The sequence below is a fragment of the Watersipora subatra genome, chromosome 2 (assembly GCF_963576615.1).
Source record: "Watersipora subatra chromosome 2, tzWatSuba1.1, whole genome shotgun sequence".
Classification (NCBI taxonomy): Eukaryota; Metazoa; Bryozoa; class Gymnolaemata; order Cheilostomatida; family Watersiporidae; genus Watersipora; species Watersipora subatra.
In genome coordinates, this window is record NC_088709.1 from 75,159,149 (window position 1) to 75,185,822 (window position 26,674).

Genomic DNA, 26,674 nt, shown 5'->3' on the forward strand with positions numbered 1-26,674 from the left:
AACACCGGATTGTGAGAGTTAGATTAAGATGCACTGATGTAGTGAGCCGTTTAGAAGTTTATTGACAAGTTGACTCTCATTATACCTCACCACACCATGAAATCTAAAAGATTATAAATTCATGAGTGTGTGTTCACATTACTAGTTACAGATAGTGATTAAAACATAGCAAATCTTAACAATAACAATAATAGTGAAGCAATATTGCAATTTTATAATAATTCAGTATTACTTTGATGAACTGACTTTGCCTCCGTTCCCACAATCCTGATTAAGAATATGTTAAGGCTTGTATAGCTTTGCTCAGGTTAGACTATAATTTTACATCTTGTATATTGTGCTACTGTACAGCAACTGCCTAGGTAAAAATTCTGTGGGTGATTATCATTCGATCATTAACTGGCATGGCGGGAAAAGAAAATGCTATTATTGCTGACTTTGATTAAAACATGTTGACACATCCTAGTGTGGATGACTTTTGTGGCTCAGACAGAATGAGTATGAAGAAGTTAATTGCTTACGGATGTTTTCATAATCTATTCGGGATGAGTGATGTGCCATTGGTGATGTGTATGAATGAAATATATTTATATTGTCAAAGGTAACCGGTTCTGATTTAATTTTATCTTACAACATCATTGCATAAAGTGTTCTAGTGTCTAGTGCCAACGTTTTACGACTCCTCTATCATACAATGTGAGTATAGCCCTTGTGCTTGTATAATAGGTGGGGAGTGCTTGTATAGCCCCTGCTTTAAACCATAACTGTCACGTACAACTTTTATCAGATATTTTAGGTAAATCAGACACGTTGATTCCGATTTTGTACACAAAATAAAGATTGATCCACTAACTTTCAAAGTAATGAAGGCTTTTTACAGCGTTTTAATATCGGTCTCGAAAACAACACGATCGACACAACAAGCTTTGCCCATAAATATGTGACGTAGCCTAGCATTTTAAGAACGGAGGTTGGGGATGTTTAGTCCGATTTAGAATGATAAAGATGGGTGTCTTAAAACCCATTATTATTTAGATTCAGCCAGCAAAATCTTCTGTCTCTTATGAAAGGTAGATAAACTATTTAAACTTGCTCGTAGCTTGTTACAGGATGTTTAATAGGCTGAAAGCCAAGAAAATTGAGCATAAAAAGTGTGATTTTATCACAAGCTAGCGTTGCTATCGCGCTTTTTAGCTCTCTTTTGAATATGCAATGTTAAATAGCTTATCTACCTTTCAGAAAAGACTGAGATTATTTGGAAGGCTGAATTTTGAGAATAATGGGTTTTAAGACACCCATCTCTATCATTCTAAATTGAACTAAACATCCCCAACCTCCGTTCTTAAAAAGCTAGGCTACGTCACATATTTATGGGCAAAGATTGTTGTGCCGATCGTGTTGTTTTCGAGACCGATATTAAAATGCTGTAAAAAAGCCTTCATTACTTTAAAAGTTAGTGCATCAATCTTTATTTTGTGTACAAAATCGGAATCAGCGTGTCTGATTTACCTAAAAGATCTGATAAAAGTTGTACGTGACAGTTATGGTTTAAGGGTGATTTTGTTATAGTCAGCTCAATTACAAGCTGCAAGAATCAGCCATAAGTTTGTTGGAAACCATAATACTGGAAGGTGAGGTGAAGTTTTCGATATCTTAATTGTAGTCTAGCTTTACCTTTTTATCTTCAGTTTGTTTGTATGCAGGTAACTTCTCTGGACTGGTCACCTCTTCAGTTTGTTTGTATGCAGGTAACTTCTCTGGACTGGTCACCTCTTCAGTCTGTTTGTATGCAGGTAACTTCTCTGGACTGGTCACCTCTTCAGTTTGTTTGTATGCAGGTAACTTCTCTGGACTGGTCACCTCTTCAGTTTGTTTGTATGCAGGTAACTTCTCTGGACTGGTCACCTCTTCAGTTTGTTTGTATGCAGGTAACTTCTCTGGGCTGGTCACCTCTTCAGTCTGTTTGTATGCAGGTAACTTCTCTGGACTGGTCACCTCTTCAGTTTGTTTGTATGCGGTAACTTCTCTGGACTGGTCACCTCTTCAGTTTGTTTGTATGCAGGTAACTTCTCTGGACTGGTCACCCCTTCAGTTTGTTTGTATGCAGGTAACTTTTCTGGACTGGTCACCTTTTCAGTTTGTTTGTATGCAGGTAACTTCTCTGGACTGGTCACCTCTTCAGTTTGTTTGTATGCAGGTAACTTCTCTGGACTGGTCACCTCTTCAGTCTGTTTGTATGCAGGTAGCTTCTCTGGACTGGTCACCTCTTCAGTTTGTTTGTATGCAGGTAACTTCTCTGGACTGGTCACCTCTTCAGTTTGTTTGTATGCAGGTAACTTCTCTGGACTGGTCACTGAGGATAAGCTACAGAGATTCACTAGGAATACTGTGTCTATACAGGACAAACTGGTCGACCTATCCAAGCTACATACAGGTAGGTACATAACCTAGTCTGTTTTCCTTTGTCTGTCTCATGTTTATTACATGACTTGGTCATTATCTCTAGGTAGCATATCTTATAAAGGTCATAGGTCAAGATAGGGGTAAACGAGACCATTGCATAGAGCAGGGACTTCCCAACCTTTTTTCTCTGTTCCCTTTTAGGCCTTTTCAGAAATTAAAATTCCCACGCATACCCTTTTAACCCACAAAACTAACAAAAAGCCGATACAAATTATTACCCAGATTTTATTTTGCATATCAAACATGTAACAAACATGTAGCAAATTGTTCATTATTATACATGTACATGTTGCTTTGTGATTATTAATAGGATTTATGTTGCTGCTCATCCTGGCATAGTAATGCAACTTATGGCTGTTTCAGAAAGAGCACAGTACAGATCATCTTGCACCAGTAGTCTCTTGCTAGCTTTAGATTTAATAGTATGTATTGCTAATAACCTTAGCTCACACGGATGTGGTCACAAATGGCAACAGTTTATGGAGGGGAATCTTCCCTACCTTTGGATAAAATGTGATCATTGTTGACCAAAACTTGGCAACGGAACATGGTACTGGTCATGCAATTTTGCTAAAGGTTGTGTATTCTTGCTGAGGCTCATTGATTTTTGCCAGATTACATGAACTTCAGCATGGTTGGTGAACATAGGAACTCAGTCGTCAGTCATTCGTGTATGACTGGGTTAGCTTATTATCCAATCATAATTCAGATGGATGTGTTCATATATATCTAGGTTTTGTTCACTAGTAGCTAATCAGTAGTTACTAGTGTTAATATATAAAACCAAAGTGTTGAACCCCCAAACTCATGTTGTATTGCAGAACAAATTACCAACTTAACAAATCAGACCGCTCTCTGTTTCTCTCTTATCTCCCTCGGGATGTTTAAAATTTTTGCCTCAATAGGGTCTGCGGCTTAAGTTAGGATTTTTTGTAAATAATTAGAAGTAACTCTTTGTTAATCTGCCTGTCCTATTAGGATTATTAGGCTAACATTTCAGGTAATAAAACCAAGAGTTAGTGTAAAGCTGTCAGTTGGATGAATTGATAGCATTTATTACGACATTGTTTGTATTGCTTTTGGATATGTTGGGCTCTCAGCATTGTAATTCATAACTTGTCATTGTCTCTCCGTGCCTAATCACATCTGGTTCTTAGAGTCATTATGCCTCTAATAACTTTGTTATTGGCCGATACAATAAAACCATGACCATGGACATAGGGCATTAACATTCCTTTTTGTTGAAGCAAACATTCTCTTAAAATTGGAAAACTAAATCTTAATTTACCTGATTGCAAGTTGATATATGTAGTGTGTCTTTGTTTGTAGTGCTGGAGTTATCTTCTCTGTTGCATTGCACCATTCAACTCCCATTGGCTACAGTACGAGCAGCGACAGCTGCTGCCTTGAAGCATCTCTCTGTCAATGATGAGCTACCTACTGATGGATTTGAATTGGCCACTACAGTTTCCAGCATTTCAGACATAATAGCATTGTGAGTGATTGTTATTTGACTTTCATTTTTAGAGTTGCTCTCCCATGCTATTTGGTTTCATATTCACTCCCTAGAAGTCAACCTACTTGTCTTACTCTCAAAGTACAGTATCTCTGCTTGTTGTACTTTAATGCATTGCTATTCTGACACAATTGCAAAGATCTCAACTAAGGCAATTAGCTAAACTGTCCGCTTTAGCATTGCAATGGAGAAATCATTATCTGTATTGTCGAGTTTTTTAAAGTTACTAATGCTGGTGGTTGCATCCAAATGGTTCAGGCAGTGATTTAGCCTTTCATATAGATCTTGTAGGCCAATATAGCCTACTTCATTTATCTGCTAACCTTAGAAAAGAAATGTTATCTGATCTGCATGAAATGTAGTGATCAATGTTAACGTTGTTGGTGCGATTTTGAAAGTTTGATAATCTTATTGCAGGGATAGTCTAGTCTTGTGGAGTTGGTCACTGTGCACTGGCAACCACAGGACAGACGTTAGGGTAACCAAGGGACCTACGGATCACAGTCTGGTCTTGCCTACTGATTGTAATGAAGAGGCTTTCTACAGCACGATTATGAGACACTACCAGCAGGACCCTGGCTTATAAAGCTGCTAGGATCATCTGTAACATAATTTTGTTTACATTCAAATACACACTTTGAGTTATCACATTTATTTTACAGAGGGTAGATAACTTCAACAAAATTGACATTAACAGCTTGAGTTTTTCACGAGCAAGAGGTGTATTCAATAATATATCCATTGCACAGAGCACAGATAAGTTTAGCAGTATCAAATATCAGTTGGAGTTGTTCAGGCAGTAAACAATTGAACCAAATATTTGATTCCTGTCGGGAGAACACATAGTTCATTATATTCGGGTTGCCAAATTTATCACACAAGTGAAGCCAATTACATCAGAGCATTGAAAATTGCTTCTTGAGCGAAGCCATGAGCTGGTTTGAATCCGAATGGTTGTCAAAGGCTTCCAGAGCTCGTTTCACAGACACATAGGCGGTCTGCAAGTCTCCGATCTGTCAAAAATGACAAAACATTTTGATCACCCATAATCAGTGGTGAATTCAGTCTCACCCCTCAGTGAGTAGTTAAACTGATGGAACCATGCAGGCATGAACTATAGATAACATGCAGCCAAAGAGTAGACTTGATTTTTTAGCATTTTGCACGCCTAGATTTTGCAACATTGTTTCAAGTTACATTTTCGTTTTTTAATAAACAATTAGATTTCACCTCTGCATAATGTGTCCTTCAATGCAGACCTCAAACGTACATGGTGCGAGTTACGACAGCTGCCTGGCAACGGGTTGGTTGAAACCCATTTAGGTCACAACTCACATAGTGAATGTATCTATCTAAATATAAGTGATTGTTTGTTGGTCTGTCATCTGTACGTCCACTCATCTTGATAGTTTTAGGAATGAAAAACTGCTTCACACTGAATCTAACCTGGAAACTATGGTTCTGTAAACAGATGTACGATCGACTAAGGCCTACATGTCTCACTGTGGAATAATTGTGCACATACCTATCACACCTGCCAATTTTCAATGAAAATTGGTTAAAATAGCCACATTTAAGCTAACACGCTTGGACTGATTTACTAAAAAGATATGTGCCCACTTTCCCAAAATGCTCTAAATAATTATATGTAGACACAGCATTTAAGTTTAATTAAACTTGTGCAAAAAAACCTTTTTATTACCTGTGCACACTGGCATTTAGGTACAGTAATGCCCAACCTAAAGATGAGAGCCGATACATTTATCAGATTCCGCTCTAGAAACTGAATGCATTTAAACATGCTGATACATTGGTTTCACTTTATAACTTGTTCACTGTCAGGGGACAACCAAGGTTCGTTCTACTCACCCATTCACTCATCATGGCAGAGTTGTAGTGTGGCTCATACATCTGCGGAGCGAGTGCAAAAGAAGCTTGAAAAAAAGCACGGGCCTGCTCCATATGCCCCCTGCGAAGCTCTAGGACACCCAGGTTATTGTATGACTCAGCATGGTTGTTATCCACAGTCAAGGCCATTCTGAAGCATTGGTAGGCTAGGTTTGTGTCCCCAACACCCTGATAATAAATAGAACAGCAGATAGTTGCCAATTTTGTTTACCCAAACCAAACTGTTGGAAAAGCATGATTATCTACAGATAGTATATGATGACAAAAACGTCAGTCATAAAGCTCATGAACACTTGGTTGCATTCAATAACGTACACCCATAGCTAACTTCATAACGTAACTTCATTGTATTGTACCTCATGCTTGACGGCACTGTTATTAACAGTGGAGCTCATCAGAAGACGATGACAAAATCGCATTTATTTTCACATTAAAACCTTCTTGGATACAAAATCCAGTAAACCAAAGCGATTCTGTGATAATTTCTGATAACCACCATAGATTAAAAGTATAAAAGCTATGAAATGTTGCACACAAATCATGAGCCATCACGGCTTTATTTGCCACCCCCTCCTATCCCCATTCTCTCTTTTCCCTTCTCCCAAGAAGAAGTGAGAAGGGGGAAGGAGAGGGGGCAAATAGCCCACCCACCCAAAGCGCCAGACCCTGGCTAGGTGAATAGACTAATATCATGCTGAACTAAACATGACTAAATATGATGAGCCTGTGAAGTTTTGATCTGATCAGGGAAATGGAATCAATGGCTTTCTTAGCTAGAGCTGGAACGAGATCAAAGAATGCAGGGTCGGACCAGACTCAGGGTCAGCAATGAGGGCCAAGATCGGGTCGGACCAGGTCACCAGGTGCGCGATTTTTTATTAGTTTAAGGTTAAGAGATAGTTCTATTACAGCCTAATGTTGTTACATCAATAAACTAAGATAAAATAACCCATTATCACACCAATCATTATATTTTGTGGCTTGGTTTATAGATGCAATCTACAATTTATGACTTGACATTGGTGGATCAATGCTATTCAATAGGTGATAGATTAATGGCATGATTTGGCTAGTGTTTTTATTACAGATTTTATTTTCAACTGCTATTATAATCAACAAGAGATTAGTTAAGAAATACTTTACAAATATAGAAATAGATAACCCAGCATAGTAGAAAGCAAAAATCCATCACTTACCTAAAACTTCTGGTATTAGTTGAAGAAACTAAAATTAAAATAAATTTGCTTGATTGAAGGTTCTCAGACACGCTTTTAAGTTCCTCAGGATGCCCTCATTGTAAATGCCTCAACAGTATTGAGGTGGACCCTTCTTTGTAGCTTAAAGGTTGACTTGCAACAAAATTCACATTACAGTCATTTGGTATCAAAAGATTCACCATGTCTTACTCTGTTGTGTTGTAGGTGCCAAATACGTGGAAATGTGATTACAAGCTTTTAAAAGCTCAAAAACGAAAAGCTGCCGTAAATTAGAATCTGTTTATTTATCTGACGTAGTCATTACAGTTTGGTTATCGTCTTGTCACGTGATGTTCTCACGTGAATTGAAAAGCCAATAAAAAGCTCAATATGAAACTTATCATGGCACTAGTTTATGACAAACACTTCGGGTTTCACCGAATACCCCGTATCAAATATAGATGCTCGCTACTTTACAGTTTTGTTTTGGAATTATTCAATCGTCAAGTCGTAATCTGATCACGTGACCCAATACTTTAAAAATAATTTTTGCAGCACTTTTCAATTATCACAGGTGACCAACAAGCTCGTCATAATTATTAGACAATGATATGTACTTCTTCGAGCTAAGGTTAAAAAGTTTAACGATTTTTTACAGTATAAGATATCAGTGCTAAAAGTGACAGCATTACAATGACGATAAAACAGACACGTAAGAACAATAGACATGGTTTTATTGAATGTGTGAAGAATATTTGCGAAAATATTTCGACGAATGAGGTTGCATGAAAGTGTAAATAGAACCCATCCTGTAACAACTACAGCCCATTTGAGCTGTTTTGGAAAGCTAATCCAAACTATGGCGGTCTCGTGTGGCTGTGATTAACTGTTCAATTTTTAGCTTTTTAGAACTCGTAATCACATTCCCACATATTTCACACCTACAACACAACAGAGTAAAAAATGGTGAATCTTATGATACCAAATAACTGTAATGTGAATTTTGTTGCAAGTCAACCTTTAACTTGATTTTGCATATTGTACAAATAACTTGGTATTTTCCTTTCGTGACTGGCTTCTTCATGAACTCCCAGACCACCGACATGTTGATTATTTCTTGCCAAAAATCGTTGTGAAACCTATGGTCCAAAGACTATTGTCGCAGACATAAAAATATAGTCTTGACTTACATTGTTTTATTTCGCCGGGTCCTTCCGCTCTAGGACTATATGCGACTCAATTTCAATTGCACTTAAAAAGCGATATACAACCGCTGTTGTTAGCCATAAATCTACCTGTGTCTTTGTATAGGAAGACCCGAGTGTCAGGTGCCCCGACCCGGGCACCTCGGACCCGGTGGGTCAAGACCAGACGAGCTACCCGTGCAAGCTCTGTTCTTAGCTTCATAATGCGCCCTAATCGAAATATATCTCTTTGCTATCTCACGAGCTAGGCTACTAGCTTGATGATTACACTTAAACAATAGCATGATGTTGAATCCCAGCAACTTTTTCAGGGTGGCAATTAGTGCTAGCCTGGGAAGGTTTTTCACCAACCCAGCACCACTAAGCAACACTCTCGTCACTTTCTCACTGGTTGCAAATCTCAATCACCACAGGCGAAGACAAAGTCAAGCCACCACGATTCTTAACTGTGATTAGGGAATTCGTTGCTTGGTTTACATCATAGTTAGTAACATCCACAATGCTAGTGAAACAATCATTACACTTCAGCTTTGGTGACCTAGCCAGCTATATAGCCAGCTGTAAAATAACCATTCTGTCTCATTTTTGACTTAAGACATACTTGCATACTCACCATATTTAGTCATGTTTAGTTCAGCAAGATATTAGTCTATTTACCTAGCCAGGGTCTGGCTCTTTGAGTGGGTGGGCTATTTGCCCCCCTCTCCTTTCCCCCTTCTCACTTCTTCTTTGGAGAAGGGGAAAAGAGAGAATAGGGATAGGAGAGGGTGTCAAATAAAGCCCAGATGGCTCACAATTTGTGTGCAACAATTCATAGCTTTTTTAGTTTTAATCTATGGTGGTTATCAGATATTATCACATAATTGCTTTAGTTTACTGGATTATGTATCCAAGAAAGTTTTTATGTAAAAATAAATGTGATTTTGTCATCTTCTCCTGATGAGCTCCATTGTTAATAGCAGTGCAGTCAAGCATGAGGTACAATAAAATGACGTTACTTCGTGCTATTTAAGTCTGACAAGGCGACCGATGGGAATAGCTATTATTGACCAATCTAGGTTTATATATCTATGCATACACCTCATTGAAGTAAAAGTGAAGACATAGAAATAGGCCTTCTACATGATTTTTGCTGTTTTGCCACAAGTACCTAATACCCATAGCTAGCTAAATAAAAGAAAAACAATTACTAAGCTTTTTCCAACTCACGATTTAATGGAATGAGCAGACAACTCCAAAGTATTATGTCCTTAACATTGTGCTATGATTCATAGTAACTGGCTAAGCATTAATAGGGTTGAACAAGCGCTATTTTAGTTGAAAAGTTGAATAGCCAAATCTTCCAGAGCAAACAATAGAGCTACCTAGTCTAGCAACAAACAATAGAGTTACCTAGTCTAGCGATAAAACTTACCAAGGCCACATGGCCAATATTGTACCAGATATCACCAGCTGTTTCATTGTCAGAGAGCACAAGAGCCCTTTCAAAGCACACGAGTGTCATGTCATATTGCTGTGCATAGAAACAGCTTAGACCGAGGTTATTCAGTAGCTCAGCATTGTTCACCCCCATTTGCAGGAGACGTCTGTAAGAGACAAACATTACCAAAAGTTGAATTACATTAGAACCTAAGACTAAGATAGCAGCGAATAAACAATCCTATCGAAATGAACATTTTATATTTATGCTGACATGTAAATCTGTTCATTTACAATAACAATATACTGTAATTCTGTATAGTAGGATTGACTCTTGGGATGATTTTGAACATACATGTAAGCTTACATGAAGATGGTAGAGGTTTTTTACATTCATACAAAGCTCTCGTGAAAATTTTCAGTTCAAGAATATAATATCTCAGCTTAATGAACAAACAATTTTTATGAGTAGTTAAAACTCACTTATCTACAGTCTACCAGAATACGTCTGGGCTTTCAACCATATTTATTGCGAGTAATGGTGACGCACATACCGATGTGATGCGTACTCCAGGTTTACACTTTCATATTGTTGAGTATCTGAGTACACCGGAATATATTATTTGAATATGTTTTATACTGTGAGTACCTTAACCCAGTTATTACCTGGAAAATTAGTGTTGACCTAGTGACATGAGGTCTGCCTGAGCCAAGCAACAAACAATGTGACATTCCAATGAATGCTCAAGTACGAATCTCTCGAGAAGATACTCCACATATTTGGAGAAAAACATTGTCTTTATAGGCGATATTAGAAAAAAGGTCTATGTAAGTAATTTACAGCTGCTATAATAACCATTTCCTTGAAACATTTCTGTAGATGTAGCTTTGCATGTCGATGTGATACACATTTGATTTTTGTCAGTTCGATTTCGAGTTCAGATTTGATGCTTTCAGGCTATTATAGATAAGCAGGTTGATAATCAGGTCGATAATCAGGTCGATAAACAGACAAATGAACAGATTGACAATAAACAGCCTGATCAATAGTCAGTCGATAAATAGGCTGATAAACAAGTCAATAAAAAACCAATAAATAGGTTGATGAACAGGGCGATAAACAGGTCGATAACAAGTCAATAAACAGGTCGACAAACAGGTTGATGAACGGGGAGAAAAAAAAGTCAATAAACAGGTTGATAACAAGCCAATAAACAGGTCGATAACAGATTGATAAACAGGTCAATAAATAGACCGATTAACATGTTGATAAACAGGTCGATAAACATGTTGATAAACAGGTCGATAAACAGGCTGATAAATAGGTCGATAAACAGGCTGATAAACATACCGATAAAACTTGAGAGCAATTTCTGGCTGATCTGAGTAGAAGTAGTTGGAGCCAATGCAAGCGATTGCCTCCACATTCATATTATCAGAGCGCAACACCAGCTTGTAGTGGACACTAGACTCGGTCATGTTGTTTAACATCTGCAAGTAATACACCGAGGTGAGAAGGTCAGACATAGGCACGCAAAAGGCTCTGTCATGTCTGCATCAAAACTTGTGTAAAATCCTTGGCCTGTGTTTGATACTGAAATTCTGCGAGTTATCCGTGTAAGCACTCTACCGTAGTATGACTTACTACCCTTGTCTGTCTTTACATTGTCAGGCCTGATATCTCTGAACAACCGTAATAACCTAGTAAATAAATTTGTTATGTGCACTAACACAGATAGCAGGTAAATTGTACCATTATTGATCAGTGATTGATTTGCCTGCAGTTATTAGAGCCCATACACTGCACTGTGAGGCTAGTATCTTCAGATTATTCCGATAAGAATTATAACCATGAACTCATGTTCATCGTCAACCGTACAGACATTACTATTCTGTATATGTGTTGTGACTGAACCTAACCACTACCCTGAACAAGATATGAGCTGAGTTGTTCCACATTAAAGATAGATTTTTGCAAACATTAAACGGGTTGCCACAGAAATGTAATGCCAATAATAACAAGCTTTTCTGAAATGCTAATATTATTATCCAGTTCAGTGCACCGCTGGGCTTTATACAGTGAAAGAATTTTGTTTGAAAGAGCGAAGTCTAAATTCACAGCTAATGTTTATGACTTTATAATTGTCTGTTTATGAGGTCATCTTACTAGACCTACTTTGAAAACATTGTTAAAATAAAATCCTCAGAATTTCCTTCATAATCTGTCGACCTACTTTTAAACATAGCAAAAGTCCTGACCGGTGTTTGTGTCCAGTATTAGAGAAAGACTGAGCAAGCACCATTATAGCGTACCTCATATATGCGAGCAATTCCTGTCAGCAAGGATACATCTTCAGGAAACTTCTCTAAACCTTTTTTATATGTATCGAGGGCTGTAATTGGCTGATCCAACTTGACATTGCACTTGGCCAAAAGCAGATAACTGTCAATCATTGGTTGCTGTTTGAGAGCTGAGAGCAATTGCCGCTCTGCATCTCTGTACATTCCCAACCTATAACAATGTGTCAAACTGGTTCATCATAACATGCGATGATAATTTGATCAAGGCACTGCACACTGACAATCACTGTCTGGTGTCTTGAATGCAGAATATATTAATACTTGCTAAAGATATCACTAGCTTACGGCAGCATTTTTCATCTCTAACTGGCACCTTTCAGCCACTCACAAATCAACAACATACTAGTACACTTTCAGCTTAACTAAGGCATCACTAGACTTTTACTACACACTTTAAATAGCCGACTAGTGCATCACTATTTTACAAACACCCACATAAATGTAACTGGTTCATCCCTAACCTATCCTGATAAACCGGAACTTTCCATTATTAAGCAACCACTAACCTTATGTAACACTTGGCTAGCTGAACCTTCCACCACCAGTCTTTGAACTGGCTAGCTTCAGTTGCCTGAGCAGCCAACTCCAAAGCCTGAAAACATACATGTACATGACTTTATTCGAAGCTGCGTGACTAAATGAGCATAAACCATAGAATATAAGTTCACCATCATATTCACCCTTTCACATATGAATCTGTCTAGACTTGGTTATCATCAACTGATCATTTGGTATGTCGTCTAACAGTGTCCTATTATATGGCCTTTGTGCGGATTCACAATGTACCAAAGATACAACACAAATAAACAGCTCACCCCTCAAACTACTAGCGCTTGTAAAACTAGGATATATCTTAGTCAACCTAACCTACCTTCTGAAATTCCCTTCCTTCTGGTCTCATTTGGCAAGATATTAAAAGACTATCACTAGAGCCTCAAATACAATCTTCGCCAAAACTTAAATTATGAGTTCAGACCAATATTGAATAATTTTAAGTACGGTGGACACCATCATACGACACTGCAGCGAACTCCAGATTAAGGCGTCCTTGTCTTACGGTTTTTTGCCTTACGATGTGGAACACAAAGTTTTTTCACCCCTCGCTACAGCATTTTCCTCATCTTACGACATCAACAAAAATGGTTCTCACAATTCAAATTTGGCAGTCGGTGTGCTGCATATGTCAGAGTCACAAAGATGTCAATATGCTATTCGCTGAAATCCCTCCCACAACGCCTGAAAGAGAAACGACGCTCTCTCTCTCAGTTCTACATTCTTCATATTCCTTAATGGCTCAAATTTATTGCTCATTTTAGTGTTTAGTATAATATTTATGGTGAACTTTAATTCACTATATATAACTAGATGACTATAATTCAGTAGCCATGGATCGTAAAATTGATAATGATGTTGAAGGGAGAAGTCAGAAAATGATATGTACTAGTAATGTTAAATTTTATTGCAGATCATAACTACTAAATAGGTAACTAAACGTAGTTACTGAGGTTAATACACTACTTTGTTACCAGTTTTTAATATGTGCAGTACATATATAAAATTTCGATGTTTTTTACTGGGAAGGATGTTGGTATTAGATTATTACTATGGGTTCCTATATCCACCTATGTGACATTTTCGCCTTACTATCTCAGCACCAAAATGAATTAGTGTCGTATGGCGGGCTCTACGGTCTCTTGCATACTTGGCCATTTAATGACAAATTGTCGATGCTATTTGGTGAAGAAAATGCTCTAACGAAGAGCCATAGCAAACTTTCTATTTCACTTCGTAAGGCTAAAACCTGTAAGGAAGGGACGCTGTAACCAGAGGTCAACTGTATGTCATAGGCTAGTCACCTAAGCTGGTATATAAAGACTACATACTTACATGTCGAATATCATTTTCATGATAGAGAATGTACTCAAATAGAGATCGAGCAAGAGAGTTTTTCTGCGCATATTTGCCAAGGTTTAACCTGGAGAGGTTGATGAATGGTCCATCAGGAGAGGAGATCATGGATGCTGTCCCAAGTCTCACAAACCTAACATAACATATTAAATTAAGGAGCTCAAGCTAAACTGAATTATTATCAAAGCTTTATTGAGCAAACTGTTAAATTATAATATAGCCAATGACTGTGTACTTTAATTGTTATTCAACCAATCCCTGGATGTTTTAATTGTCAACCAATCACTGTTTATTTCAATTATCATCCAACCAATCACTGTTTATTTCAATTATCATCCAACCAATCACTGTGTATTTTAATTATCAACCAACCAATCAGTGATTATTTTAATCATTATATTTAATCGCTTGTAGTAGCACCGGCTGCATATAATATCGATATCATTGTAGAATTTAGCAAGATGTCTATGATTAACATGGTCATCCGCCAAGTGGAAGCTCTCATTTTTAGCAAGAAATGTAGTGGGGCGACATGACACCTGCACGCACCTGCCAGAAGCACTAGTGACTGGTCTGGCTGTGTGGGATGTTCTAGGTGTCTTTATGGCTTGCTCCATAGTGCCCGGCCTCCCTCCCTGGGTGTCAGGTCTGGCAAATCCAGACAGAGGTCTGCCACTCTGAGAAGTGGGCCTGTAAATAAATAAACAGTGTAGGTATGCATATAATCATGCATGTTGGTGCTAGTGTTCACAGCAATATGGGGTTGTCCTCTCTTACTTATCAGCATTGTGAATGTATGACAGAGTGATGTTAATTGAGGGATATAACTCAATAACTATGTTTACAAAGAACTAATTTAGATAGCAATACAAAACAAAGATAACAATCCCTCAAATAGGCCTAGTAGAATATATTTCATAAAAAATAAAGATCACACCTCTAAAATAATCCTGTCAGGTCAATTATAATCCAAAATCTTTAACTATAATCATTTCTTCTCATTACACTTGGCAACTTCAGTAGGAAAGGATTGTTGTGTGTAAATACAATATATAGTATACAGTAGGAGTGTGTGGTTAGCTTTCATGATTTACTACATTTTCATCCAGAGAAAGACATAAATTAACAAATTATAGCATTTATATGAATGTTAATATAGGTGATTTACAAATAGGATAAGTACGGATTTATAAGGGTGACATTAAACACTGCTCTAATACAGGATGGGTGAACATGCGAGCAAGAATTCTGGTGAGTTTAATGAAACTATGGAGAAAGTTTGTAATTTAAATCATTGCAGAACATTCTCAAACCTTGCGCATTGTACGTCTCACTAGCGTCATCTTAAACTGTTTGTGTTTCTCAACTTATAGTCTAGTAGTATTTTATATGCTTTGTACATTTCATAACAAGCTTAGGGAAGGATGGATTATATAGCGCAACACACAAGTACATGTAGGTATTACAAAGGAATTACATACATTTATGTATTAAAATGTACCAATTGTCAATCCGAGCATTTATTCGAATAATGGAAGATTCAGATAACATGTCCCCATGCTAAATTACATGCAAATATTATATTCTGGATAGACTAGTTGAATAAATATTCATATTTGGATGACTGCGACCTAAAAAAACACGAGGGCTACTATGACTTCTCTTGATATGAAAAGAAGAATTGTGTTATCTTGATAATTGCAACTGATTGGAGTGAAATAAACATCAATAATTTTTTTCCATGATGTAGGTAGTTGGATCTACACAACGTTTCCTTTCTGACATATTTAACAGATGAGTATTGATTATATTTAGATAATGGGTATGTTTAACTATCGAACCAATTCTTGTACAGAATATCAAAATAAATCCATGATTATAAAGTATAAAACATCATATGAATAAACACATGAACCAATGAGACATGTGCGGCTATGACAATATTCACATAGACCAACCACTGACCTACCTCATAGCAGCTGATGGCCCACCAGTGACTGCTGTTGGTGGTTTCTTCAGAGATGTACCGGGTCGGGCAACATTGGCTATAGCATTGTCATCCATCAGCATCTCAGCGATCCCTTCCTCATCATTCTCCACCTCATCAACGTAGACCAGCTCTGTCAGCGCTCGCGTCTTTAGGGTCCATGTAGCCTGGCAGCAACACCAATAAATTACATGTATTTTTAAGTTAAAAAATTATTTGAATATGCAGCTTGCAAATGTATGTACTTGAATGTTGATTTGGCCAACTCAACTTGTGACTGGTAACTGAATTGATAGACTTTCACATTGACTTTTACTCTTTACTTAACTGCAGTGAGCTTGCTAATATAAACTCATTCTTCAAATTCGAATGTATAAAATCTTAACAATGAAAATGTGAATACAATGGCTTGATCATTGCTGCACGGCATCATTGCTAGGGCCTAATGGTAAATGTACTCCGCCTCAAGTAATGACACCAAGTCTGTTCATTTCATATGATTACATATAATCAGCTAATATAAGCACAAAAATCTACTTTCCTCATGACAGTTTTTGTACAATTACGAAGACAATTTAACTCCCTATTTCACCTGTGACCATAACATTGCATTGTCAAAACCTAGCTAACAAAACTAAAACAATCATTTTGCATACTCAACATTTCAAGGCAGAGGTATAATATTGAGATCGATTTCATCATGCTAGTGGGCAGGTAGCTAGATGTTGGCCTCTAAGAAGTTTCATGTCTAGCTCGTAACGATCCTGCACCCTTTTTCTCAAACTTAAGAAAGATGAAAAAACATTCCCACTTGAATGATGAACATAGCTACTTACAAAACTGTATAAGCAACTTCAAAATACTGATTTACTGATTTACACGCCAACTAAACGCAATGATTGTAACAAACTTCATGCTATCTAGTATGAAATATAAAATTGTGGGGTTGTCTAACCTTTGGTTCAGCAACCCCACATTCAGCAGGTTTCATAGTATGTAGGCCTACCCTCAAACTTTCCCACTACCTAAGCATTGTTGATAATATAAGTAGCCTACTGCACAATCCTTAACATATACTAGTACAATTGCCAGCTCACTAAATTCAAAGACCTCAATGAAAGATGTTATTACAAACAATGCCTATCAAGTGCTTTTTCTCTTTGTACAAAAATGTAAAATTGTGAGTGAATGGACAATTTTATACAAAACACCATGAAGCAGTCTCCCTCCTTCTCATATTTCGTTGACTCAAATATTCTCTTACTACTACTAAAACTTTTCGTTTTTTGCAAAATAAAAAAATGCCCAAGTGCTATTCTTGTTCAAATATCGTCTTGATAGGTTCATAGGCCTACATGTAGCCTATGTTGTTGGTTTATAGTCCGAACCTCGACTGGTTTAAAACTCGACGAGTTTGTATATCGACAACGGTTGGTCCAATCTCGACAGCAGTTTTACTATTTTACCATCTACTATTTTCATAGTAAATGAGGGGAAACAGTCCCAACATCGACAAGTCCGAACCTAGACAAGTCCCAATCTCGACAGAGGTTGGTCCGAATCTAGACAAAGGTTGGTCCGAACATCGCCAAAGGCTGATGCAGTTTTACAATAATTTAATCTTCAACAAATAATCAATGTCTTTTTGCAGTTCTATCCTCACTTCAAAAAATAAAAATCAAAGCTACTCACTGAAGTTTAGATTTCAAATAAAACATTTTGCTAGCATAACAGTCAACCATATTTACGATTGTTACTTGTTTTAGCAGTCGTTCTATATTTAGGTAGGGCAAAATATTGTTAGGCTTACATAAGCTGGGGAGTGCTGTATCAAATGGATCACAAGATATTTTTGCGCAAATAAATCTTTTACATATAAATCGCTCATTTATTATGAAAATAGTAGATGGTAAAATTGTAAAACTGCTGTCGAGATTGGGCCAACCGTTGTCGATATACAAACTCGTCGAGTTTCAAACCAGTCGAGGTTCGGACTATAAACCGTAAATGAGCGATTTATATGTAAAAGATTTATTTGCGCAAAAATATATTGTTATCCATTTGATGCAGCACTCCCCAGCTTATGTAGGCCTAACAATATTTTGCCCAACCTAAATATAGAACGAATGCTAAAACAAGTAACAATCATAAATATGGTTGACTGTTATGCTAGCAAAATGTTTTATTTGAAGACTAAACTTCAGTGAGTAGGTTTGGTTTTTATTTTTTGAAGTGAGGATAGAGCTGCAAAAAGACATTTATTATTTGTTGAAGATTAAATTATTGTAAAACTGCATCAGCCTTTGTCGATGTTCGGACCAACCTTTGTCTAGATTCGGACCAACCTCTGTCGAGATTGGGACTTGTCTAGGTTCGGACTTGTCGATGTTGGGACTGTTTCCCATGTTGTTAAAGGAAAGTGAAATCTAACACAAGGGATAGTCTAACCAGGAAACAGTGCATCAAAATCAATAATTGACGTCAACCAATCTAATAACTTAATGTTTAATATGTAGAGAACTCTCTTATGCTATATCAGATTGACTGTTGAAATTAAAGAAAGAGTGGTAGCCTGCAGCGTTGTGTATAAGCTATGCTTCGCTGCTGGTGAAAAAGTATCATTGTCGGTCTGTCGAAGCAAAAGGTATGCTCACAATGCTATTAAACTATGTATATTTTTAAATAATAAGTGAATTATGCCTAATGAGGTAACAGTATTAAACGTGGTTATACCTGGTCGTAAGGATTCTTTTCCAGCAGCTGTGTGCACAAATCCGCTGATTCTTGAAACCTTCTCCGACGGAACAAGCTGTACGCCAAAAATAATGGATCCATCTTAATTAAATCTGTTTATGCTTTTTGCTAATATATTCAAGGTGTTTTATCGCTATAAAACGTCCACCGTTACATATAAAAAAATACGCATGAGAAAAATGATTCCAGTTGAGGGAATGTGATCACGTGATCAAACTATAGATTGAGAACCAACAAAAGCTAGCAACGAGAGAGTCGCTTAACGTTTCGATAAACTTCATAAGTCAATTTTCTAGTTTTGTTATGCGCGTGCGCAAAACCCATAGCAACACTGATTGAAGATGGAGGACGAAGGAGATGCTCAATTACCTTCCGAAACGAATCAAAATGATGGTAATTTACTAATTATCACATTCTGTTTACATTAAGAGATGCTTAACAGATGTAGATAGCTTTTGCAAATAATATGTTGCATATTTGTTCAAGTACTCATAAAACATTTTCGGGTTGTGTAAGACCGCAAGTCCATTGCAAGGGTGTATAATTCGCAGCAATGATAAAAAGTATCCTCTTTATTAATAGCATAGAAAACTATGTTGCTTGATATTAATTTGGACACTTTATTATTCAATTTACATCGTTGTTGATGCTTTTTTGACAAAATTTTGTGTATCTACAAAGGTATTGCGCATCCATGTGGTATGACAGTTGTTATAGATTAATTCATCTTCACATTTGTTTCATAATGTGTCACAGAAGACAAACCAACTGATAGGGCTTCTACATCTAGTGGTAGAAAGTCTCGGAATTTAAGAGAAGCTACATATCATTTGCGACAAGAGGCACTCAAGCGCTACCGCCGAAATCATGAAGGGGATGATCCACCTTTGGACTGGGAACCCAGTCCAGATGAACAGGATGACATTATACGCGTTTTGAGTCCACCAGGTGTCATCGATCCAGACCTGCTAGCTGCTCGGCAAGAAGGAGCTTTTGAAAATTTGGGTAGCCCCAGAGGTAGTAAATCTCTCCATCAAACCACCCCCACTATTATTTATCAATCACATGATGACGAAGCCCCCTTTGAGTTGAATTCATCCAGTCACTTATTTGTTGCACCCTTTCCTTCTATCACGAAAAGAGAGCTTTATGTTGATTACTTAAAGCCTTTAGATTCGCACGTCAATCTTGATCGGCGACCTGATCCAATAGTGCCGAGGCCAACAGCAGCTTGCTCGAAAGGTAGCAAACTCGTCTAGCTTGCGTCTGGTGACCCGATGCTATACTCTATCACTTTATTGCTTGTGACTTGTGTCTGCACTGACTGAGCTAGCTTGTTGTCGTCATTTCATATATACAGCTGTTAACTTTTTTTTTCGATGTCAATGGCTTTAGCAGATGTTGTGCTGTTTTATGTTTCTCAAAGTGTTTACATATAGAAATACTAAGCATAATTAAACTTTATTTTATAATAATTTGTTATAAAAAATTATTAACCTCTTCTATATTGTTTCAGTTCAAAAGAGATATGTATGTAATTTGAGCATTTTGTCCGAAGTTAGAAGTGCCAAGGAGTCATAATTTCTCTCCTGTTCCTTGTGAGATTCATCTAATATTATGTCTATCAAATCATAATATTTTTGTATCCATGTTACACCAATACACTAATTTTCTAAAACTTAGCAAGCACCCTTTTGCACTGTGAATTCTTTAAGCACTCTCCTTCACCAACTACTCAACAACTAGACCCTATGCATTTAGTATTAATTTTTTTTTTATTTACTGGGCTGTTTTTGATCAGAACTTTTGATCAGGTTTAATGATGTTTATGCATACTTGTATGCTTGTTTTAGCTTTTCAACCCGAGCGTCTCATCTTGAAATGCAGGTATTTTATAATTCCATGATTTATTTGGTGTAGGAGCTAGTGAAGAGATAACTCCAACAGGAACAGGAGCTGAAAGTGAGCAGCCCCCAGTGGATATTACGAGTGAGCCTGTAGCATCAGGCGAAAACACTAAAGCGGATGGAACCGAAGCAGTTGCTGCACAAGCTAAAGGTAGAGTTGTGTGCTATTGGCTACTTTGTTTGATTTCACCATTTGATCATCTAACTTTTCAAATGTTGTTTCCTTTTGCTCCAATTGTAACTACCATGGGGTTGGACTTATCCGAATATTTGTGTTGACTTTTAAAAAATTTTGTTTCTGTAAATGAAGATACTTATAGAATACTTCCACTGACCCTACTAGTAAGATGGAAAAAACTGGTGCTAAGGCACCATGTCAGTTTTTAATAAACTTTTACGATGTGTTTTAAGTGGAGTATTACTTCAGCTAGTATGTCTTTGATAAGTGTTAAAGACTATAAATTTATAAACATTACTTTCTAAATATGGCACATCTTGTTCTTTTTTTGTCATCAAACTGCTGTAAGTTACTTTATGTAATTTATGCCTTCAGACTCTTCAGGCAAGCAGCCATCTGGAGAGGCTCCTGAACAAGTAGAAGGGGAGCAAGAAGAGCCGTCTAGAACAGAAGCAGATTCTGGCATAGAAGCGAAGCAAGATAAGGAAGAAGAAATACAAGGAGCAGAAGAAACTGGTGCTGCCCCTGATGAAACAGCAGCAGATAAAACTTTAGAGAAAACCGAAGAAGACTCAAAAACTGAAGAACTAAAAACTGATGATGTGGCTAAAGAAGGGGCAGCTGATGAAACAGCAGCAGTGGAAAAAGTTGACGAACCAGCCACAGCTAAAAATGTTGATGAAATGTCACCGGCTGGAACAGCGGATGAAATGGCACCAGCTGGAACAGATGATAAAACGGCAGCAAGTGAAGAAGGTGACCAAAAGACAGGAGATGGAGCAGGTAATGAAACGGCAGCAGATGGGACAAGTGGTGAAACGGCAGCGGCTGAAACAGGTGGAGAAGCGGCAGCAGGTGGGGAAACGGCAGCAGCTGGAACTGATGGGGAAACGGCAGCCGCTGGAACAAGTGAGGAAACGACAGCAGCTGGAACAGGTGGTGAAACGGTGGCAGCTGGAACAGCTGATGGAATGGCAGCAAGTGAAGAAGGTCACCAAAAGACTGTAGATGGAACAGTTGATGAAACAACAGCAGGCGAAGCAGCTCAAGGTGTCAACAAGTCAGGACAACCTGTGGAGGGTGCCGAAGCTGATGCAACTGCTGGGAGAGCAGAGGAACAGGAAGGTGAGGCATCAGCTGCTGCCGATGGGCAAAAAGAAGAAGAAAAAACTAAAGAAGAAGATGGAGAAAAAAAAGATAAACCTGAGGGAGAAACGGAACTACCTGAAGGATTTGTCAAGGGAGATGATCCAAACATTAGGTACTTTATATTTTTATTGGTGAATAATGTGTTAGCAAGAACTAGTCGCTTTAGCATCAGCCAGCCTCAGCCAGCCTCAGAAAACTAAAAGCAACCTTTTTTGTGTTACATTCTGGTCTGTTCAGCTTTTGGCAAAGTGGTAACAAGTTCCTTTTTTAATTTCATTATCTTTTTCATGATTTTCTGTTTTAAATCCACCATTTAAAATAATTACAGCATTATATAAGTCTTTACCTACTTATTTTATCTGTTCTTTACCTATTTATTTGGCTATAGGCCTTTCTATTAATTCATAGATTCTTTCCAAGTTTGTTTAAAATTGAAGAAAAACTGTCATAGCCTTAGGCGAGAGCACTACTGTGATAGTCTTAGGTTAGAGCTCATTATCAGTGTGTGTACAGAGGCGATGAAGAGTCGGTGATGAGTGATGAGGTGAAGAAAGACGATAAGCCGTCGATACCAGATGACCATTACTATGATTATCAACTCTGTGTGTCTAAGCCAAAGATAACAGGTGGGTTGTCTTGTAGCCTTGTATGTCAGAGTATTGTACTACGACTAGAGGTGTAGCACTTAGTCCATATATTAACAAAGGTGCAAAGAAACCGATTATACTATCTGATTATAGCTCTCTTCCTTCTAACTACCCATTAGTCACAATTATTCACATGTAGGTTTTCATTATTTGCCTTTTGTTTCTTGTTACCAAAACGTTACCGAAACATTAAAATCATCTTATAATCATGAGAGTTATCTTATCTTGTAACGATATCCTTGAGAATTAGAATAGCTTTCCATTGTAGTGGCTTTTATTTACTTACTGTAATGTATCTGTTTCTTGTCTTATTCAATATAATACTTGGTGAAATTCCTCAGATCTTGTCACATACTGCCGCTACACTAAAGTTCATATTCATCGGTTTACACTCATTACTGTTACAGAGGACTCTGGTCTACCTCCCAACATGCTGCAGTTGTCTCACAGCTTCGGATACGACTGCAGACGTAGAGGAAATCTAGTCGTGTTGGATGAAAGAACGGTTGCTTATGTAGCAGGAAATCTCGTACAGTTGGTTGACATCATCAGCAAAGAGCAGAAGTACATCAGGAGCACTGGTGGAGTGGCAATAGGAGCCATAGCTGTGAGTTCTATCGGAGTCATCAATCTCGTCTGCCATATCTGATCCAATGTTTGGGTCAGAAGAGCGTGTGTTTGTATATTTGTGTGTATTGTGTGTATCATGGCTTAGCCTGTGTACCAGCGAGTAGCAAACTAGGTGTGTCGTACGCTTTCATAGAACTTTTATATGATATGAACATGTACAGCTGCAGTACAACATGTACAGCTGCAGTATAATAATATAGATTAGAGGAGATGTATAACTGTGCCAAACAAGTTTGCAGTGATTGATCAACAGCTAAGTACATTATACAGTCAAATCTATGGTATAATTCACTCTACACTTAGTTCCTTGAGTGCCCTTTCTTTACTAACCTTTTTAAAACCAGCATTTTTTACAAATAGATATACACACGTATATAATATATATACAGTATATATATACATGTATATATAGATATATGACTATATATAGTCATATATCTAGATATGACTATAGATATATATAAATATATACATATATATATAAGTAAACTTTAACTAGTAAACTATAAAAGTAAACTTTTAGTATTTGCGTTACAAATTTGTTTCGTGCGAAGCACTCCTCAGACGCACTTGTATATATATATATATATATACAATTGCGTCTGAGGAGTGCTTCGCACGAAACAAATTTGTAACGCAAATACTAAAAGTTTACTTTTTTCGCAATAATTTTTCAAATATTTCATACTCCACTAATAATCTTTTAGGTTTTTAGTGTAGATTTCTCTTTTTATATGCTTTTGCACTTGCTTTTAGTTAATATATATATATATATATATATATATATATATATATATATATATATATATATATATATATATACATAAATTTATATGTATACATATATTTATATATATAAATGTATGAATGCAGCTCTATATATTTGTATAAATTTATAGTATATATTTATACTATGTTTAAATGCAGCACTATATATATAGTGCTGCATTTATACATTTTCATAATTCTACATAACTAACAAATAACAATACCTGCAGCAGAGTTAATGGAATCAGCTAAAATTGAAAATATGGCCTGCCTGTACTCCTGTAACATTTGGTTCTTTGACTTTAAAGAATGTTTCTTATTTATTAATCGATTATCGATTAATCGATAGTCCAGCTATCAAAACATACTTCTGTATCTGTTTGTACCTTACAAGGCTTATTCCTGTTACAATCTTATTAATCTATAATATTCAGGATTTTAAACTTCCACATTTTAATTTCAAGTCATCTTCTAGTGTAAGCACCAACCCCCCCAAACCAATAATTGGCTAGTATCCTATTTAGTGAGTTCCTTGATGTTTCTGATATGGTACCACAGTCTATTTTATAGGGCATTGTTGATATATTCACATCTTAAACTTTTTCCTTTTCTGTTGCAGCTGCATCCTAGCAGGAAGTGGCTGGCTGTTGCTGAAAAAGGGACTGTACCTGACATTAACATTTATGAGTACTCTAGCCTCAGGCTTCACAGAATCTTACGGGGTGGCACCCAGCTTTCCTACGCTTATGTTTGCTTTAGGTAAGCTTCACTGATTTTCTATCAGTAAAAATATGACAATATGCTTTTAGGGATTCTCATTCGAAAAAGTGGTCTAGTTCCCAGACTGCTAATCCTAAGCCAAGATCCGAAGGAATTTTTAGGGAGGTTGTCTTCCCTGCGATGATAGCTGTTTCTCTTAATCTACAGCTGAGGCATCCTAAAATGACTTTCAGACAAATAAATTAGGTTTCGTTCCAAATAGACAAAAAATTATTTAGGAAAATATGAAAAGTTAAATGAAGATATATTCCTGTGCCCAGAGGTAGTTATAGAGGTAGTTATAGAGGTAGTTATAGAGGTAGTTATAGAGGTAGTTATAGAGGTAGTTATAGAGGTAGTTATAGAGGTAGTTATAGAGGTATTTATAGAGGTAGTTATAGAGGTAGTTATAGAGGTAGTTATAGAGGTAGTTATAGAGGTAGTTATAGAGGTAGTTATAGAGGTAGTTATAGAGGTAGTTAAAGAGGTAGTTATAGAGGTAGTTATAGAGGTAGTTATAGAGGTAGTTATAGAGGTAGTTATAGAGGTAGTTATAGAGGTAGTTATAGAGGTAGTTATAGAGGTAGTTATAGAGGTAGTTATAGAGGTAGTTATAGAGGTAGTTATAGAGGTAGTTATAGAGGTAGTTATAGAGGTAGTTATAGAGGTAGTTATAGAGGTAGTTATAGAGGTAGTTATAGAGGTAGTTATAGAGGTAGTTATAGAGGTAGTTATAGAGGTAGTTATAGAGGTAGTTATAGAGGTAGTTATAGAGGTAGTTATAGAGGTAGTTATAGAGGTAGTTTAGTGAACCACCTCTTTAATCAGTTTATCAAATACTTCTATGTAAATACATCTATTTCTCAGTGTATACAGACTTATGCTAAGCATATCTACGATATGTCTTAGCTTAGAAACCTCCAATCTTTCACCGACTTGAATACTGTTTCTCTCTGCCTCTTCAGCCCTGATGGCAAGCTTCTGGCCTCAGTTGGTGGCGAACCAGACTTCATGTTGACTCTGTGGAACTGGAAGGAAGAACAGACTGTGCTCAGGTCTAAAGCTTTTTCTCAGGATGTCTTTAGAGTCAGCTTCTCAACAGAGTTAGAAGGACAGTTGACCTCCGCCGGTACCGGACACATCAGGTAAAATACTCTTTGGCTATCTGCACATTGTGAGTTTTGCTGATCTAGTTGAGATTTGCAGCTTTTAAGCACTGAAGGTGAAGGCCATAGCTTTTGTCATCTGTAGTAGATTCTGACTTGGCTGAGATGACACTCAAATTTCTCATATATCATGCTTCTTTTGCTGTTTTTAACAAAAAAAACATGTCATTCTGGTTATTGCCAGTTCATACTTGACCTCACAAAGCTCCTATATATGAAAATTTTTGCAAAAGATAAGTGGGTAATCTTTACTCTCATTTTTTTGTTTGACTGTAAGTTTCCATTTCAAATGTTAAACAACGTCTGATTGGTCTATTCCATCTCTGTTAAAACTTACTTTTCTTTGAAGTCAGGTCTGCTATTTGTTGTAAAAATGGTTATTTTTTATTTGCAACCGTAAGGTTTGAACTCTCTGACCAATAAAGTTGACAATATTTTAATAGATTCTGGAAAATGGCTCACACTTTCACTGGCCTCAAGCTTCAAGGAGAACTAGGAAAGTTTGGCAAGACAGAAATATCTGATATTGAGGGTTACGTTGAGCTACCAGATGGCAAGGTATTAACTAGTTTGTTGCTTGTGTGCCTGTTTCCCATTTTACTCGGCTCCTATTCGTAGGGGCAATACTTCTGGTTACTATTCCTTGAGTCGTTACCTTGAACGGAGTTAATAACAATGGTACTACTAGTTGCATTATCATTATAGCACCAAATATGATAACTTCTGTTGGATTTATTTCAGTTGTCTCTAGTT

At 37.1% G+C, this 26,674-nt stretch overlaps 4 protein-coding genes across 5 annotated transcripts in view; 3 read left to right on the forward strand and 1 right to left on the reverse strand.

Moving 5' to 3' along the window:
• Nucleotides 1–4,633, forward strand: part of LOC137388687 (protein zwilch homolog) — a 45,995-nt gene extending 41,362 nt beyond the window's left edge. For both annotated transcript variants that reach the window (XM_068075146.1, XM_068075145.1), the window contains exons 12-14: nt 2,333–2,434; nt 3,793–3,958; nt 4,397–4,633. In XM_068075146.1, the coding sequence (XP_067931247.1) occupies nt 2,333–2,434; nt 3,793–3,958; nt 4,397–4,565 (437 nt within the window). In that variant the 3' untranslated portion in view covers nt 4,566–4,633. The remainder of the gene's footprint in view (nt 1–2,332; nt 2,435–3,792; nt 3,959–4,396) is intronic.
• LOC137388688 (tetratricopeptide repeat protein 8-like) lies at nt 4,627–18,865 on the reverse strand. Its single transcript, XM_068075147.1, has 10 exons — nt 18,697–18,865; nt 15,946–16,130; nt 14,526–14,666; nt 13,956–14,109; nt 12,575–12,660; nt 12,021–12,219; nt 11,059–11,198; nt 9,703–9,874; nt 5,849–6,055; nt 4,627–4,992 (listed from the first exon to the last, which is right to left on the reverse strand). The coding sequence occupies exons 1-10, from the start codon at nt 18,796–18,798 to the stop codon at nt 4,876–4,878; spliced, it is 1,503 nt and encodes a 500-aa protein (XP_067931248.1). The 5' UTR covers nt 18,799–18,865; the 3' UTR covers nt 4,627–4,875.
• A 2,620-nt stretch (nt 18,866–21,485) lies between these two features.
• Nucleotides 21,486–22,151, forward strand: LOC137388564 (circumsporozoite protein-like). The gene has a single exon (XM_068075047.1). The coding sequence runs from the start codon at nt 21,486–21,488 to the stop codon at nt 22,149–22,151; it is 666 nt and encodes a 221-aa protein (XP_067931148.1).
• A 317-nt stretch (nt 22,152–22,468) lies between these two features.
• The window catches only part of LOC137388788 (cilia- and flagella-associated protein 44-like), a 32,012-nt gene continuing 27,806 nt past the window's right edge, over nt 22,469–26,674 (forward strand). The window contains exons 1-5 of the mRNA XM_068075238.1: nt 22,469–22,577; nt 23,006–23,205; nt 24,616–24,755; nt 25,721–25,900; nt 26,365–26,479. Coding sequence (XP_067931339.1) covers nt 22,484–22,577; nt 23,006–23,205; nt 24,616–24,755; nt 25,721–25,900; nt 26,365–26,479 — 729 coding nt within the window. The 5' untranslated portion in view covers nt 22,469–22,483. The remainder of the gene's footprint in view (nt 22,578–23,005; nt 23,206–24,615; nt 24,756–25,720; nt 25,901–26,364; nt 26,480–26,674) is intronic.